Source organism: Monodelphis domestica, chromosome 4 (genome assembly GCF_027887165.1).
Source record: "Monodelphis domestica isolate mMonDom1 chromosome 4, mMonDom1.pri, whole genome shotgun sequence".
Taxonomy (NCBI): domain Eukaryota; kingdom Metazoa; phylum Chordata; class Mammalia; order Didelphimorphia; family Didelphidae; genus Monodelphis; species Monodelphis domestica.
This window is the reverse complement of record NC_077230.1, coordinates 450,033,878-450,053,534: the sequence shown is the minus strand read 5'-3', so window position 1 is coordinate 450,053,534 and position 19,657 is coordinate 450,033,878. Positions and strand designations below refer to the sequence as shown.

The window sequence follows — 19,657 nt, the reverse complement described above, 5'->3', positions numbered from 1 at the left end:
AAATTTTAATGATAATACTCAACAATATATGAGAAATGGCGCTCGTCCAAAAATTACTCGAGGTACTAATGACCCTCAGAGAGGTGCCCTTCAGGGGGGTGCCCAAGGAATATCCCAAACACAATGATGGTGCCCAGGGGGGGCTGGGGCACAGGAATCAGAGGATACAACCTTTGATTTCCCAGACCCTGATGTCCTACTACCCGTTGTCCCTATCCACTGCCCTCCCCATACTAATGAACCCCATGTTACCTTAAAGGTGGGTAACACCTATTATGATTGTCTATTAGACACCGGAGCTTCCTGGTCTGTATTAAAGAGAAAACCTGATTTACAATGTTATTCTATTGGCTCAGAGAATGTAATGGGAGTATCAGGAATAACCCAAAGAGTTAAAAGACTTCCTCCTAGAATGGTGTCTGTAGGACCCCTAGAGGTACAACACTCTTTCCTTTTGATGCCTGACTCCCCTTTAAATTTGCTGGGGAGGGACCTTCTATGCAAACTCAGAGCCACAATAACCTGCTCCCCAGATGGCTCATTATCATTAGAAGTACCAGAGGAATCTTTAAATTTACTCCCTGTACTTCTCTCTGAAAACCAGGAGGCAAAAGAACCTTCCATTTTTGAAATACCTAAAGATATACCGGAGTCTCTTTGGGCCACATCTTCTTCTGATGTAGGCTTACTTAAATCTGCTGTTCCTGTGCAGATAAAAACTAAATCTAGCCCACCTCCTTCTATCCCTCAGTATCCCCTCTCAAAGGAGGCAATTGAGGGTATTACACCAGTTATTAACTCATTAATAGAACAGGGAATAATAATCCCTTGCAAATCTGAATACAACACGCCCATCCTGCCAATTAAAAAACCAAAAAAAGGGCCCGATGGCAAGCACATCTATAGATTCGTACAGGATCTAAGGGCAGTGAATAATCACGTTATAAAGAGACACTCCGTAGTTTCTAACATACATACTATTATTTCATCTATTACTAGCACAGCTACATACTTTACAGTAGTAGACTTGTGTTCAGCTTTCTTTTCCATACCAATACATGAAAACTCCAGGCATATTTTTGCTTTCACCTGGAAGGGCTCACAATATACCTGGTGTCGGCTGCCACAGGGTTATGTCGAAAGTCCGAGCTTATTTGAGCAAATTTTGAGCCAAGACACAGACAATATAACATTTAAAAATAGCAAATTAATCAAATATGTAGATGATCTACTCTTGGCTTCAACAGATGCAGAAACATGTCAAGAAGATAGCAAACACCTTCTTTTGGAATTGCACAAAAGAGGACATAAAATCTCTAAGGATAAAATTCAATGGTGTCTCCAAAAAGTAGAATATTTGGGATTCATCTTGACTGCGGGTGCTCGTTATATTTCTCCAAAACGAATTGAGAACATTCAAAAATTGAGTGCTCCTACCACTAAGAAACAGCTGAGAGCAATTTTAGGAGCAACAGGGTTTTGTAGACAATGGATTCCTTGCTATGGGGAAATCACTAAACCCCTTATAGCATTAACAAAGGATTCAGTTCCTGAACCCCTCAAATTAGAGCCTGAACACTTGTCAGCTCTAACAGATCTGAAAAAGGCTATCATGTCTGCCCCTGCTCTAGGCATCCCAGATTACAACAAGCCATTTACTTTATATGTGCATGAGCGAAGAGGAGTAGCCTCTGGTGTGTTAACTCAGACTTTGGGACCTTCTCAGCGCCCAATTGCTTATTATTCTGCCCAACTAGACCCAGTAGCAGCAGGAGCACCACCATGCCTTAGAGGAGTAGCTGCTACAGCCTTACTAGTAACAAAAACCGTTGATTTAGTATTGGGATGTCCATTAACAATAATGTGCCCACATGAGATTGAAGCATTATTGGTAAAACATAGAACACAGGCATTCTCGGATCAGAGAATTACAAGGTATGAAATAACCTTATTAAATAGTGAAAATATTACCTTGAAACGCTGTTCAACTCTTAACCCTGCCACCTTGCTTCCAGATTTACCTACTTCAGGAGAACCACTACATAACTGTGAAACATTAGTGTCCATGGCAGAAAAGCCTCGAGATAATCTCTTGGACACTCCCTTAGACAATGCAGATCTGATTTTATTTACCGATGGTTCCTCTTTTATGAGGGATGGCATACGTTACACTGGAGCTGCCGTAGTCTCAGAATTTGCCACTGAATGGTCAGCTTCACTACCTTCTAACATTAGCGCTCAAGGAGCAGAACTCATAGCTCTAAAACAAGCTTGTATAATTGCCAAGGATAAAAAGGCAACAATTTATACAGATTCTAGATATGCTTTCGGCATTTGTCACTCAGTCGGGATGCTATGGCTCCAAAGAGGATTTTTAACCTCAGCTGGAAAATCCATAGCTAATGCAGAAATTATTAATGAAGTTCTTTCTGCTCTCAAACTGCCTAAAGCCCTAGCTGTAGTTCATTGCTCTGCCCATACAGGTGGCTCTGACCCTGTCTCTAGAGGAAATGACCGAGCAGATGCCGCTGCAAAACTAGCAGCCATAGAAGGACCTGGATTAATTTTAACATTAACAACCACTGATAATTTAAATTTATCACTCTCCTATAATGAAAAGGAAGTGGAAAAATGGAAACAAAAATTTAAAGCAAAACAAATTAATGGAGTATGGGTGTCACCTGAAGGAAAACCCCTGCTCCCTAGAAGTTTCTATAACCAAATTTGCCAATCTATTCATAAAAATGGTCATTTTGGCACCCAGGGCATCGTGGACTCTGTCAAGAGAGTATGGATAGCCCCTGGTATAACTACTGTAGCCTCTAAAGTATGTTCAGCCTGCCCTATTTGCCAGGCATATAACCAACATGCATATCGTGGAAAAGCCTTTGGGGGACGTCCTCTGGCTTACACACCTTTTGAACACCTACAGATAGATTTCATAACAATGCCAAAGGCTGGACGTTATAAATTTTGTCTAGTAATTGTAGATCAACTAACCAGATGGCCGGAAGCATTTCCTACGACCCGAGCCACAGCAGATTTTGTTGCAAAGATACTTTTAAAAGAAATTATTCCTCGTTTTGGCCTACCAGCACGTATTGACTCCGATAGAGGGAGTCATTTTACCGATTCTGTCTTAAATCAAATATATTCTTGCTTGGGGATAACTCCAAAATTCCATGTTCCATATCACCCCCAGAGCTCAGGCCAAGTGGAGAGGATGAATAAAGAACTTAAGACTATGATTGGCAAATTATGCACTGAGACCCATTTAAAATGGCCTGAAATTCTCCCTCTGGCCCTATTTTATCTTAGAAGCAGGCCTAGAGGAGACTTACATATTTCACCATTTGAGATGCTTTTTGGACATCCATATATACAGGCTAAGCCTTTCTCCCCGGCTTATACATCGCTATTAGGGGGAGATATTACTATTGCTTCCTATATACAGGAGTTACAGCACAAATTACGTGAACTTCATGAATCTGGAGCTGCAGTACAAGCTGGACCATTAGACTTTTCTCTGCATGACCTGAACCCAGGAGATAAAGTTTATATCAAGAATTTCAAGCGAACTGGAGCAACTGAACCTTCATGGGAAGGACCATTCCAAATATTATTAACTACTCCAACATCTATAAAGATTGGAGAAAGAGACTCTTGGATTCACTGTTCACATGTGAAGAAAGCATCTTCTGCTGAGACTGATTAACTCTATCTTATCATATGAATTGTGACTCTATCTTATCATAAGAATTGGAGATAATAATCCATAGACAAATGGATGCTGGTTTTTTTTCTTTCAAGAATATATTGAATTACTGATTTTTTTTCTTATTTTTTCTTATTTCTTTTCTTTTATTTTTTATCAGAATATTTGATTTTTTTCTCATTTTTTGTACTGAAGGTACACATAATTAATATTAATATTTTTTCCCTGCAGTAATACAAGTTAATATATATACTCTTGCTATAATATCAATATATGCCTAAAAGCTTTAAACTATCGGAACCTGCCATTTATTGATAAAATATTATAGGACTGTGATTAATGTTTGTGTCTGATTCCAGGAAAAGGGATAAAAACAAGGAGCACAGACTAAACCTGAATAGTGCCAATAGAGCACACATGAAATATTAAAGTGAGACTCAAGGTTGCGACGCTTAACTTATGTTTAAGTCGTAGGACTTCCTTGTATCTACACTCCTTTTGAAGTACTCAAACAAGTACAAAGCTTGACTATCATGCTGGCTCCCTATATCTCTGAAGGAAAAAAAATCAGACAAGGGAATGACATTTCCCCATCAAAATAGAATTCTAATTCTTTTCTTCTTATATTATGGCAACTTCCTGTAGTCTTGGCTACAAATGGCTAAGTGAAATATTACTGCATTCTGTCCTACATACTTGTGGGATAGAAATTACTTTAAACTGGACCTATACAAGGTCTATTTTGAAATTTTCTTATGTTTTTGATTATTTTTCTATTCTTTTGATAATTGACACATACACCCCCATAACTGAACATTGCATTCTGAGCTAAACTTGATATATATTTTTTTTAAAATACTTACTTCAGGGGGGATTGTATTTTAATTTAAAATCTAAGAATTTTTGAATTTTTTTGTTTGAGATTTTATTTTTATAAAAATCCAAGACTTTTGTTTAAGATTTTACTGTTATAAAAAATTTTCAAAGATTTTGATTTTGTTCGAGAAAAGATCTTCAAGAAAGAAGCTTGAAACTTTTATATCCAGAGAATGAACTGTTGCAGAAAGATGCCAAAAACCTACACTTCATCAAGAAGATCAAGAATGAACTTTGGATGTGATTGATTGGACTGAACTTTTGATTGAACATTTATTGTAACATTTATGCCAAAAGGGACTGCCCCTAATTTGGTTTTCTGTCAATGCGCCTAGCAAACATTGGTTTTGCTTTCTTTTCTTTTCTATTTCCTCTCACTATTCTAATTTCTCTTAGAAATTGAATATTGTGTATATCTTTAGTTAGAAGTGAATTTAGAACTACAAAATGATTATGTTAAATGATCAATGGGGAGACTAGTCTCCCAATGATCATCAGGGGGGATTGTAAACCTCAAATTTCCTTAGACTTATAAATGTTGGAAATTTCACCATTGGGATATTTCATACTTGGAAAATTTCTTACTGATAGTCTATTGGAATGGGAACTCCATTGGCATGGGAGGTTCCTTCTCTTCCCTTCTTAAGATTACTTTAGGACAGAAACCCTTTGCTGAACAATGGAAAGGACTTTGACCTATGCTTAAGCATAGAACAGGAATTTCTTTGAGTCTTGATTTGATTTTAGAATTGATACAATGGAGATACTCCACCCTATTCAGTCCTAATAGGATTGAGTAAGGGCTGCAGCCTAGATCAAAATTTAATTATTCCAATCTCTACCATACTCAAGTTAACAGGATTTAGAAAGGGCTGTAGCAAAGGAGTATAGATTTAATCATTTGAAAATATGACCTTCAACAGACATGTGCAAAAGCCAGAAACCTCTGGGCGGTCCTGGGTTAAGCGAGAGCCTCCATTGACAGGGAAATTGATGAAGAGTGATTGGTAGATGTGAGGACTGAGGGGAGGCAACTTAGATGGGGTCCTTAAAGATAGGAGGGTCTGGAGACTAGGGGGAGGATTGAGTTTTTGGTCGGTGTGGTTCCTGGGCTCTGAGGAAGCTTGCTCTGAAGGAAGCTGAAGGTGGGGGCCTCTGAGACTGTTTCTCCATTTTGGACACGTGAGTAATAGGGACTGATCTGTTTTCTTTGCCCCAGCTATCTAAGGGCTTGGGCCTTTTGGCCCAGCCTAAACAGAAGGGGTATTTAAGCCCTATTCCTTTCTCTCTCTATATATATATCTCTAATTCCTTTCTTGCTCCTATTGTAATTAAACTCCAAAAAAGGCTGACGGCTGACTTGAGTTTTTCATTTAGGAATTACATAGCTGATTCCTTGGCGACCTTAAATTAATATATATCAGTCTTTTAAAGTGATTCCCTTGTAACAAGCGTATACACCCCACTTACACTTGAGTGGGGGACATCTGTGACCCACATGTGGTGTGCAATAGTGGGTGATGAATCAGATAAATGGGGTGTATATACTTCTGGTGATTAAAAATGGGCAGGGGAGAGTTCATCCCATTTTCACATTTCACCATGTCTCATTTCATAAAATGTTTTCCATATTTCTCTAAATTTTTCATATATCATTTCAAAATCTATTATTACATTATATAATTACATTAAATAACAAAATTCCAGCAATAACATGAACCTTAATGGTTATAAGTGAGTGAGAAAATATTTATGAAATGCCTACTATGTATGTAGCCTTATGGTAGGTATCAAGGATACAAAGACAAAAATGAAGAAGTCCCTGCTCTCAAGGAGCTAACTTTCTTTCTAGTATAATCTTTACCTGAAAAGGAATCTCTACTATCACATACTTGACAGGTGGCCACCCAACCTTTTCTTAAAATCTTGTGGAGGTAAGAATCCATTGTCTCCTAAGTCAGGTATTCCTTTCTAGAGAGCTCTAATCATTAGTTTAGATGTTCCTTATAGGGAACCTAAATTTACCTCTTTGCAATCAGACAATGTAAGAAAAAAGATAATGATATTTAATCATTGTATCGTACAATGAAGAGAGGGGAAATGGCCAGTTTCCCTCTAGTAGATCCTGAAAACAAAGGTATCCAGTAAGTAAGGTTTTAGTCCCTTGGTTGAATCTCTCCTGATGGTCCCTGCAAATTACAAGGGCCCAATTTTATCCCAAACAGAGCCCCCAGGTAGCAAAACTCTGACTTTTCTCTTTAAAAGTGAGACTAACTACATTGGATCTAGAGATATCCCTATGGGGTTGGTGGTGTCTTTCTTTGATGATGATGAGGCTGAAGATCCTTTTTTGCTGTGGGGAACATGTGTGTTCCATGGTTAGCTGCAAATAATTAGTGCCCCTGGTCTAATGAACCAACATCAATTAACATCAATCACCTGTTAGAAAGGGATTTTTGTTTTGAAAATACAGTAAGAATGTAAATACTTTTGGAAAGTGTTTTGAAATTTCCATTTTGTAAAAGGGAAAAATTTCCTTCAACACCTGGGGATACTCTTTCCCTCTTGGTCACTAGGGAAGATGGATTCAGACTTAATGAAGTTTCCTCATAGCATTCACCCAAATTCTCTTCCAAAAGCAGCATGGCCAATGGATGGAAGAGTTGCTATTTCTGCTATTACTGAGCTTATCAAACAGGTTGCTTGGCATTTCTCACTGTTTGGCTTTGGACAGATTCCACAGTGAAATCTAGCTCCTAGACTGATGATTGAATACTTTCCTGATCTTTTCCACTCTTTTAATGTTTTATTTTTTCTCAATTCCATGTAAAAACAATTTTTAACTTTATTTCTCTAAAATTTTGAATTCCAAATTCTCTCTCCCTTCTTCTCTTTTCTCCTCCCCAAGATGGTAAGTAATTTGATATAGATCGTACGTGTGAAAACATATTTTCATATTGGTCATGTTGTGGAAGAAGACAAAGATAAAAAAGCATAAAGAAAATAAAGTAAAAAATAGTACCCTTGGATATGCATTCAGACTCCAGCAATTCTTTCTCTGGTATTTTTTCATCATGAGTCCCTCAGAATTGTCTTGTATTATTGTATTGCTGAGAATAGCTAAGCAAATCGCAGTTGTTTATTGTGCATTATTGTTGTTTTGTGTATAATGTTTTCCAGATTCTGCTCACTTCACTCTGAATCAGTTCATGTAGGTCTTTCTGTGTTTTTCTGAAATCATCCTGTGCTCATCATCCCTGAGGGAATACTGGTATTCCCTCACAATCATATACTACAACTTGTTCAGCCATTCCCCAATTTATGGACATCCCCTCCTTTTCCAATTCTTTGCCACCACAAAAAGAGCTACTATAAATATTTTTGGTATAAAGAGACCCTTTTATCTCTTTAAAAAAAATCAGATCAGAGTGTAGTTTTATAGCTCTTTGGGCATTGTTCCAAATTGACTTCCAAAATGGTTAAATCAGCTCATAATTTCACCAACAATACATTAGCATCCTAATTTTGCCACATCCCCTTCAACATTTATCATTTTCCTTTCTTGTCATATTAGCCAATCTGATAGGTATGAGATGGTTCCTTAGAGTTGTTTTGATATTTATTTCTCTAATCAGTCGTTACTTAGAGCATTTTTTTTTAAGCTCTTACCTTCCATCTTGGAATCAATACTGTGTATTGGTTCCAAAGCAGAAGAGTGGCTAGGCAATGGGAGTCAAGTGACTTGCCCAGGGTCACACAGCTAGGAAGAGTCTGAGGTCAGATTGGAACCCAGGACCTTCCATCTCTAGGCCTGGTTCTCAATTCACTGAACCAACCACCCAGCTGCCCACCTTAGAGCATTTTTATATGTCTATAGATAGATTTGATTTCTTTTTCTGAAAACTGTTCATATCCTTTGATCATTTATCAGCTGAGGGAATGACTTCTTAACAATTTGACTAGATTCTCTTTGTATTTGGGAAATGAGGCCTTTATCAGAAACACTTACTATCATTTTTTGCCTTAGCTTTCTGCATCTCTTTTAACCTTGGTTGCATTGGTTTTCCTTGTGCAACCCTTTTTTAATTTAATGTAATCAAAATTATCCATTTTATATCCCATAATGCTTGCTATCTCTTATTTGGTCATAAATCCTTCCCTTTCCTATAGATCTGACAGATAAACTGTTCCATGTTCTCCTGATTTGCTTATCGTATCATCCTTTATGTCTAAATCATGTACTCATGTTGGCCTTATTTTGGTTATATAGTATGAAATGTTGGTCTGTGCCTAGTTTCCGCCCTGCTATTTTCCAGTTTCCCAGCAATTTTTGTCAGATAATGAGTTCTTGTTCCAAAAGCGGGGATCTTTGGGTTTATCAAACACTTCATTACTTCAGTCATTTACTACTGGTTATTTGTGTACCTCATCTATTCCACCAATCAACCACTCTATTTCTTAGACAGTACTGTATTGATCTGAAAGAGCAAAAGGTCAAAATCCTCAAAGGAAATAACAGGAAAAAAGTGGGACACTTAGCAAGGACATATCTTAAACAATTCCATAGAGTAGTATTCCTCAAAATTCTTTAGTATCAGTTAAAAGAATCAACAATTGACCAGTGGAGCAAGTTAGATAAACAGCATACAGAAGAAGCAAAAGAACATAATAATAGGGTTCAATAACCCAAAGATCCAAAATAGTAGGATGAGTACCCCAAATTCATCAAAAAGTGCTGGGAAGGGGGCAGCTAGGTAGCTCAGTGGACTTCGAGCCAGGCCTAGAAATGGGAGGTCCTGGTTTGAAATCTGACCTCAAACACTTAATCCCATTTCCTAGCCCTTACCACTCTTTTGCCTTAGAACCCTTATACAGTATTAATTCCAAGATGGAAAGTAAGGTTTTTAAAATAAAGTGCTAGGAAAATGGAAAAACAATCTGTTAGAAATTACCAAATTTTCATACTATAGATCATAAAAAGTTGCAAATGGATAAATAACCTAGATTAAAAAAAAATAACATAAAAAAGTTTTTCTTTTTGTTGTTGTCATATACATTTACTATGTGCCAGGAACCTTGCTAAGTGCTTTACAAATTACCTTATCTCATTTGTTATACAACTGTGGGAGGTAGTTGTTACTGTTAAACCCATTTAACCGATGAAGATACTGAGGCAGAGGCTTGCCCAGAGTCACAGCTAATAAGTGTCTAAGGTCAGATTTAAACTCAGGTCTTCCTGATTCCAGATCTGATGCTCTATCTACTATATCACCTAACTGCCCCAAGGAAATAAGAAAGAAAATCCCTCTTACCAGTATGGATAGGAGAAGAATTTAGGACCAAAAATTTTTTGGTTACACAAAACTGAAAAGGTTTTGCCCAAAAGAATCAAATGCATTTAAAATTAGAAGAGAGTTAACTTGGGGAGAAAAATCTGTATAGCAAGTTTCTCTGATAAAAATCTGATATCCAAGATATATAAGGGAATTGATTCAAACATAAGAGTGACTGCCATGCCCCAGTAAATAAATGGTCAAAGGATTTGAAAGATAGTTCTAAAAAAAAAAGAAATCTATGCTATTAACAAACATGAGGAAAACACTCCAAATCACTAATTGAGAAATGCAAATTGATATAACTGTGGTTCTACTTCATATTCATTACATCAGAAAAGATGACAAAAAGGAAAATGACAATTGTTGGAAGGACTGTAGGAAGATAGGCACAATGGTGTACTGTTGATGGGGCTCCAAATTGCTCTAACCATTCTGAAAAGTAATTCAGAACTATATCCAAAAAGTTACTAAATTTCACATATTCTTTGGCTCAATAATATCACTTGTAAGCCTGTATTCCAAAGAGATCAAAGAAAGAGGAAATGCACAAAATATTCAAATGGGACAGGGGATTAAATTCCTTGTCTCTTAGTTCCTTATGTTTTTTCTGTCTATTGATCTCAACCCAAATTTTCTTGAGTAACTTTCCCTTGGGCTTTCTCTCATGAGACTGTCTTCTAAATATATAATGCTATTTTGTTCATTCTACCCCTTTTTACAGCTGAACATTCTTTCACATTCTGATTTTTTCTCTCTTTGCTATGAACATATTATGCCCCCTCCATTACTTTATCTAGTTTTTTTTCAAGGTAGCCCTGTACCCACTGACTCTCTTCCCTTCACCTCTGATTCTTATTTTGAATATTTTCCCCTTTGGAGTTTTGTTTATTAGTTCCTTTATTCCTCTCTTGCTTTTGTCTAACTATTAATTCTTTCCCTCTCCCACTTTTTTCCCCTACCAGTCCTTCTTCTTCTCCTTTTCAACTATTCAAGACAGATAAAACAGAATTTTGACTGGAATATGTCTCAGCTTTTTTTTTTCTTCTAGCACAGAGAATGATGAACATTTAAACTCCCCCCCCCCCCTTCATTTAGAGTACCTTAATACAGAGATTAGCTGTGAAACAACAGAGGAAATTCCAAAACTGAACATTTCTGTGGGAGAGTCATCCAATGAAAGATTCAAGGAGAATCCCAAGGACTTCAAGTTAGTAGAAACCCAGCAATGTGCTGTTAGATTAGAGCAACAGCAGAGCAACAATGAAAAACAATGCCAGCAAGTGATAATCATCTGCAGGAAAACATCTACTAAGTTTATTGCCAACAAATGTAATGTAGTTGAGAAAGAATTCCATGTGGGGTCAGATTCATTTCCAAAACAAAGAATTTATAGAAAGAAAAGTCTACACAAACATGATACACATGGAAAGAACTTTACACATCATTCAGATGAAAGTAAGCATGAAAGACTCTTTTCTAAGAAGAAACTCAGCAACTATAATAAATTCAGCAAACCATTCCATTACCATTCACAACTTATGCAGTGTTATAGAAAATATAATGAAGAAAAAGCATCTGAATCTTATGAGTGTGGGAAAATCTTCAGCAATAGGTTATCCCTTACAATTCATACTACAGAGAAATTTTTTAAGTGTAATGAATGTGGGAGAGCCTTTAGCAGTAAATCTAGTCTTATTTTATTTCAAAGAATTCATTCTGGAGAGGAATTTTTCAAATGTAATGAATGTATGAAATCCTATAAAAGGAATAGATCCCTTATTAAATCTAAAAGATTTCAAATTGAAGAGAAAAGTTTTGAATGTAGTGAATGTGGAAAATCTTTCTGTCATTTCAGAAACCTTGACAAACATAAGTGCATTCATAGTAGAGAGAAAACTTTGGAATGTATTGTGTGTGGAAAATATTGTAGAAACCTTAACAGACATAAAATAATTCATGCTGGAACGAAATCCTTTGAATGTAATGAATTTGGAAAATCCCTTAGTCATTATAGAAGCCTTTACAGACACAAGAAAATTCATAAAGAGAAAATCTTTGAATGTCGTGAGTGTGGGAAATACTTTAATCATGGCAAAAAACTTGACAAACATAGAAGAGTTCATACTGGAGAGAAATCCTTTGAATGTAGTGAATGTGGGAAATCCTTTAGCTATAGGACTCTGCTTACTCATCATTACAGAATTCACACAGGAGAGAAACCCTTTAAATGTAATGAATGTGGGAAATCCTTTAGAGGGCAGGGACACTTGAATAGACATAAGATAATTCACACTGGAGAGAAATCCTTTGAATGTAATGAATGTGGAGAATCCTTTAGGAGGAGTGAATCCCTTAATAATCATAAGAAAATTCATACTGGAGAAAAACCCTTTAAATGTAATGAATGTGGAGAATCCTTTAGAAGGAATGAATATCTTACAAAACACAAGAGAATTCATACTGGAGAGAAACCCTTTAAATGTAAAGACTGTGGGAGATATTTTAGAAGAAGTGAATCTCTTACCAAACATAAGCGAATTCACACTGGAGAGAAACCTTTCAAATGTGATGACTGTGGGAAATACTTTAGAAGGAGTGACTCTCTTATTACACATAAGAGAATTCATACCGGAGAGAAACCTTTCAAATGTAGTGAGTGTGGGAAATCCTTTAAACAGTATGGAAACCTTAGCAGCCATAGGAGAATTCACAGTGGAGAGAAGCCCTTTGAATGTAGTGACTGTGGAAAGTCCTTTCATCAGTGTGGAGATCTTATCAAACATAAGAGGTTTCATAGAGCAGAGAAATCACTTAAATGTAGTGAATACAAGGAATCTTTTCACCATCGCGAAGACCTTGATGGACATAAGAGAAAACATTGGAGAGAAACTCTTTGAATGTAATGAATGTGGGAAAACCTTTAGAAGAATTGTATCTCTTACTAGACATAAGAGAATCCATACTGGATAGAAACCTTTTGTATGTGATGATTGCAGGAAATCCTATAAATGAATATCTCTGATAAATATCTGATATAAAAGTCTTATAATAATGAACTGATGTAGCAAATTGATAATGAATTGATAAAAAACAAATTCTTTCCCTTTTTATTATAGTGATTGAAAGATGTTAACAGTGTTTGCAAAAGATTTGCAAACTAACATCAGACATGTGAAAGAGTGTTTCAGATCACGAATAAGAGAAACCCACAAGAAGACAACTGAGATTTCATCTCATATCGATAAGATTGGCAAAGATGACAAAAGACAAAATGATAGATTTTGAAGAGCTTTAGGAATACAGGCACATTACACATGGTCAGCAGAGCTGTGAATTGATCCAGCCATTCTGAGGAAACCATTTAGAATTCTATTTTTAAAAATCACTTAAGTAAGTACCATTTGGTTTGGTAATATTACTAGGAGATGAGAAAGAAGGAAAGCATTGCATATGTCAGACATTTTTATCTTTTGGTATGCTTTATTTTATGTGACCTTTTGGAAAGGGAAGAGAGCAATACAGTAGGAAATGTGTGTGATGTAGAAATAAAATAATAAAAAATTTTAGAGGCAGAAAGGCTCTATTTTATAAAAACATTTATAGAAAAACTACTAATAAAAAATGAAAACAAATTGATTGGGGAATAACTGTCATATAGCAATTACTGATATAAAGAGTTCATGGAAATATGATAAGGGAGGAAATAATATGCAAAAAGGTTATACATATGAAATACATACAGTCTAAATGGAAGAGAATTGCAGATGGAGGGTACTAACTAGAGGAAGGGTGAGGAGAAGATGAAAAAGGCCTCCTGTAGAAAAGGTATGGACAAGATATATACTGAATAAAGGCCTAGAGGAGAGAGGTTAAATTACTTGTTTATTGAGGTTACCACTAAGTGTTTTAGGGCAACACTTGAACTCATGCCTTCTTGACTTTAAGTCCAGCTCTTTATCCACTATTCTAAAATCCCCTTCTAGATAATTCATATTGTATTTTTGTATGTATTTAAAAGTGCAAAATCAACTTTAGACATGGAAAACTTGGTAGATGTAAGAGAATTATACTGCAGAGAAAGCTCACTTCACTCTCATAAGTCATACTTTTTAAAAATTTATCAATTCTAAATGTCAATTCTAAGGCATAAAAGTGGTTAGGTCTATGCCATTGGGTTTAAGTGACTTGTCTAAAAGCTAGGAAGTGTCTGAGGCCAGATTTGAAGCCAGGTTCTCCTGACTGCAGACCCGGCTCTCCAGAGAGCCCCCCCTGCAATCATTCCTTCTTAATCTTCAGGTTTTCATTCTCTGCTACAAATACTTCCTAGTCTATTCCATCCTTTTAAGTAACCTTTCTATATCCTACTATCCTGTCAAGCTACCATTCCACACCTCCTCCTGTCCTCAGTCACACTCCTGGCTGGAATTGTCCATACAACACCTCCATTTCTTCCCCATTCACTTCTCAACCCTTTTCTATCAGACTTTTAGCTTCATTACCCATCTGAAATTGCTCTCTATAAATTTAAGGATAAAATGATCACATTAAAATATAGGAAGAAGATATAGAAATCTATCATCAGGGGCCATAGAGGGCTTAGGAGATATTATGTCTTGATATATTAAAAGAATGGAAAGTTAGAGGAAGAGGAAAGGGGAGAGGAAGGATGGGGGAAACTATCGCTTAAAAAGAAGTTTCTACAAATAAGAAGGTAGTGATGGGGAGAGTGGGAAACACTTGAACCTCATCCTCTGACCTGGTCAAAGGAGAAAAGAATACATTCCTAGTTGGGTAGGAAAAGACATTTTACTTAACAAAGAAATAAGAGGGGAGAAGAAGTGGGGATGGGATAAAATGGTCATAAACCAAACAAATTCTCAAATAGGAAGCAGGATATCAGGGGGTTCATAAAAGAGAATTAGATGGACAATACACAGTTAACAATCATAATTGAATATGAATGAGATGACTTCACCTATAAAAGAGAAAAGTGTAACAGAGCAGATTAGAAACCAGAATCCAACAATATATTGTTTATAAGAATTAGAAACTTAAAACAAATCGATGCACACATATTTAAAAATAAGAGTCTACATTTATTTTTGGACAAAAGGAGAGGGCCTAGTAGACAGACTAGGCAAGGGAGAATCAGAAACAGTGGAACTCCACAAACCAGGATTTGATAGAATGGAAATCAGATTTCCTAGGAAAAAACTCCTTATTTGATTTTTTTTAAACTACACAGAAATTATGCCATACCTTATACTATATCATATATATGTGTATATATATACACACACACAATGCCTTATACTATATTCTATAATACATTCTAAGGAAATATGAAAATTATGAAAATAAGGAAATCATTAATAAGTATCAGACTATTTTTAAAAATAGAAGAAAACATTATATACCCCTCACAGCTATAGGTAGGTGTATTCTTTTTTAAATTATTTTATTTTTCTCCAATTACATGTAAAAACAATTTTTAATATTCACTTTTTTTAAAAACCCTTACCTTCTGTCTTAGAATCAAAACTAAATATTGATTCCAAGGCAGAATAGTGATAAGGGCTAGACAATGAGGGTTAAGTGACTTGCCCAGGATCATACAGTTAGGAAGCTTCCAAGACTGGAATATTCATGTTTTTAAAAATGTTGAGACCCAAATTCTCTCCTTCTTTCCCTTTCTTTTTCCTCACTGAGAAGGTAAAAAAAAAAAAATCTGAAATAGATTCTACATGTGCAACCATGTAAAACATTTTTCCATATCAGTCTTTTTGTGGAAGAAAACATGAACAAAAAACAGCAAAAAAAGTGCTTTGGTCTGGATTCAGACTCCAGCAGTTCCTTCTCTAGACAGATGGCATTTTTCATCATGAGCCTCACGGTATTGCCTTGGATCAGTGTATTGCTAAGAATAGCTAAGTCATTCACAATTGTTCATCATACAATGTTGCTGTTACTGTGTACAGCCTTCTAGGAGATACATTCTTAAATGAGAGATAAAGGCAATGACAGGAAAAATGGATAGCTGATTAAACAGGAAACTCAGAAGCTTCTGCATAGACAAAATGCACCCAGGATAAGAAGGGAAATGGAAAAACCCCCAAACCTATCACATTTGTCTGACAAGGCTTTGGCAGCCAAGATATAGAAATGACACACAGATATGTGTATATTACACATGGGATTGAATGAATTCTGTATCATTTTCTTATTGATCCTATGAACAATTAACTGCTTTTGTTCTATAATGGTACGTCATGGGGCTCTGTCTGAAGCTGGTATGGAATTCAGCTGGTTTGTAATGGGTTAAGTTTAAAAGTCCAGCTCTCCTGCCAACCAGTGATCTATTCCTGCTTCCAGGAATTCAGCTGACCTCAGGGGGATTCCTGTGAACCCCAGGGAGTTGGCTCCACTATCTTTACAACACCAAGCCATCTTCTGGTTTGTTATCTTGATTCTGGACTCAAACAATGAGCCCTTCTTAGGCATGGGGAAAGGGAGGGAGTTGTTCCTAGTTGCTATTACCAAACTTCCAAGCAATCAGCTTGTTCCTGAACTTCAGTTCTGTAACTGTGTTGTCTTCAATCCAAAGATATCATCTACCCTGATCTGTTCTTTGTTCTGTACTCCCCAGAACCTATAAAAAGGGACTGTCCTTTTGCTTAGAGTCTCCAGCATAAATGGAATCAAGCCAATGATTCGTTTATTCACAACTGTACACATTACTGTTAATAAATGTTATCTTGCTCAGAGAATTGCCTCAGTTTACTTTTTTGTTAAAATTCATCTGCCATAATAGGTAGGTAGAATATGTAACAAACACACAAATACATGTTTGGTGGAGCTTTGAAATGGCATAACCATTTTGGAGAGCAATTTGGAATTATGCAAATAAAGTGACTAGAACCTCCATACCTTTTGAGGTACCTCCATACCCTCTAGAGACTCCAAGGAAGCCACTGATAAGAAGAAAATTCTCACATCCACCAAAATATTTATAGCAACATGCTTTGTGACAGCAAAGAATTTGGAACAAAGGGCATGTCTATCAACTGGGGAATGGCTAAACCAGCCGTGGTACACGAATGGAATGGAATGCTACTGTGCTGTAAGAAATAGTGTGTGCTCGTGGTAGTTAATGCCGTTAGCAACTTAGTGTTTGATAAACCCAAAGAAAACCCAAAGATCCATGCTTTGGGGGAAAGAACTCACTATTTGACAAAACTGCTAAAAAACTGGAAAGCAGTATGACAGAGACTAGGCATGGACCAAAATCTTATCCCATATACCAGGAAAGAGTCAAAATGGATACTTGATCTAGAAATAACGAGTGGCACCATAAATGAATTAGGGGAACATGGAAAAGTTTACCTGCCAGGCTTCTAGATAAAGGAAGAATTTATAACCAAATAAAACACAGAAGACATGATGAAAAAATGAAATAAATAATTGTATTACCTTAAACTTAAAAGATTTTGCATAAAAGCCAGTTCAACCAAGACTAGAAGAGAAACAACAAATTTGGGGGAAAAAATTTATAGCCAGTGTCTCTGACAAAAGCCTCATTTCTCAAAAATATAGAATTTATAAGAATACAAAGCATTCACCAGTCAAAAAATGGTCAGGAGGCAGCTGGATGACTCAGTGGATTGAGAGCCAATCCTAGAGGTGGGAGGGCCTAGGTTCAAATCTGGCCTCAGACACTTCCTAGCTGTATGACCCTGGGCAAGTCACTTGACCCCCATTGCCTAGCCCTTACCGCTCTTCTGTCTTGCAACCAATACACAGCATTTTTTCTAAAATGGAAGGTAAGGGTTTAAAAATAAATGGCAAACTGCTCCAGTATCTCTGCCAAGAAAACCCCAATTGGGATTATAAAGAGTTGGAGAGGATTGAAAAATGACTGAACAACAACAAAAGAGATTAATTGGTAGGGAGATCACTTGGCCCAGCCCATAGCAATTAAGGTAAATGTAAAAATTCTTTTAGGTCAGGGGCAGCTAGGTGGCTCAGTGGATTGCTATTACATGTTGACTTGGGATGAGGGAGAAGCTTATTCATGGGTCATTGGAGCACTATCCAGTGGCTAAAGAGCATACTTCTCATCTCAGTTAGCTAAGTAATGGAATGGACCATAGAGTTGGGATTTTCTTCCTATCAACAGAAATTTAGGAAAAAAGAGCCAGGAGTAGTTGACGTTATTAAATTCACCTTTTACTACTTGCTATATTTAGTGCCCCCCCAACAGGAATGGATGAGGTTACCAACTAAATGTAGGTGTTCCGCAAGATTCTGTCTGGGGTCTTCTCCCTCTATGTTCCTTCTCTTGGTAATCTCATTCATTCCTTTAGGTTTATTATCACCCCTATGCAGATAATAATTCACAAATCTCTATATCCAACCCAAGATTTTCTCCTGAACTTCAGCCCTATATTACCAATTAATAGTCTGTTGGTTAAAATTATCTCAAGAGACTGATTAGGAGTAAGAAATATCAGTTGATTGAATATATATCTGTTTATTGGTTAGGACAGCATCATAACAAAGTAACATAGAGGTCTATGGCCCTCTTGAATGACCACTGACACAGAAATTGGGCCAGGTAGCTTAATAGTTTTAGGGACTCATTATTCAGCCCCTCCCTTAAACATCCCAAGACATTCTTAATTTGTGGATAGCTAATTAAGAGGTGATCTATCAAATTATCCAACCCTCCCCATACAGACATCAGGATAAATGAGTTTACAGGAAAAGAACCCTTGTCTCTTTCATTTATTAACAAAATTCAGTTAAAAAGAAAGTCATTCCTTGAAATTCCTAAGGACAAGAAAATGCAACGACTTTTCCACTTAAGTCTCCTTCACGTACAAGTGTCTTTGTGCACACTCATCTATCCTCCATAGATGAAAATGGATGACGATTATCTTTGTGCGTCGTTGCACAGAGACAGTCCCACTCTCTCGGCGTTGGAAGCCTGGGTCCAGTGGCACAAAAAATCGTTACACCTGGAGACTTCCTCAGCTGCATTGGATGGCCATGTTGTCCTTTGTGCTCCAACATGCCCTAAGCACTCCACAGTGCCTTGCTGCGTCGCCCTCTCAGCCGTTGAACCTTGTTGTTGGTTTCTTCCGTCTGTTCAGTCGAAGCAGTCTTCACATGCTGGATGAGCAAAGCCTTGGTTTACCAGGGGTCTATGACCGGATGGCTACCCTCACAAGGTTTAGCCGGCCTGTCAAAGCCGTTGCCCGGGGTGTGGCCGCTGCTGCATGCTAGCAGCTACTGGGAGCCACAAGTGAGAGCTGGGTGTCAGAGGCTGGAGAGCTGCCTTAAGAGGGCACAACAAGCCCTCCATACCAGAGATACTACCCCTCCCTGAGCACCCCATACACCCCACTAGTTCTCTTACATCTCTTACATCACTCCCCAGGAACCAATCACAATTCCTCAATTAGCCTGGCACCACCCAGGGGGACAGTGCCTGTGGAATCAATTCCCTAGTTGCTGATTGACCTAAATTCAAAACAAATGGAAAGAAAGTCTAAATCTCTGATTGATCAAATCAAAAATACAAATTCCCTTCTCACACAAAGTAGGTGTTAACTTCAATTACATATTCTCTCTCACACCTCATATCCAATCCAATGCTGTTCTTTACTATTTTTTATTGGTAAGCTGCCTTTGGTGGGAAGGGAGTTGTCTCAAATAATAAACTTGGAGT

General features: G+C 37.1%; 1 protein-coding gene across 1 annotated transcript in view; it reads left to right on the top strand.

Moving 5' to 3' along the window:
* LOC100617966 (zinc finger protein 345-like) overlaps positions 1-16,691 on the top strand; it is a 28,381-nt gene extending 11,690 nt beyond the window's left edge. The window contains exon 5 of the mRNA XM_007492229.3: positions 10,976-16,691. Coding sequence (XP_007492291.2) covers positions 10,976-12,824 — 1,849 coding nt within the window. The 3' untranslated portion in view covers positions 12,825-16,691. The remainder of the gene's footprint in view (positions 1-10,975) is intronic.
* The last annotated feature ends 2,966 nt before the right edge of the window (positions 16,692-19,657 follow it).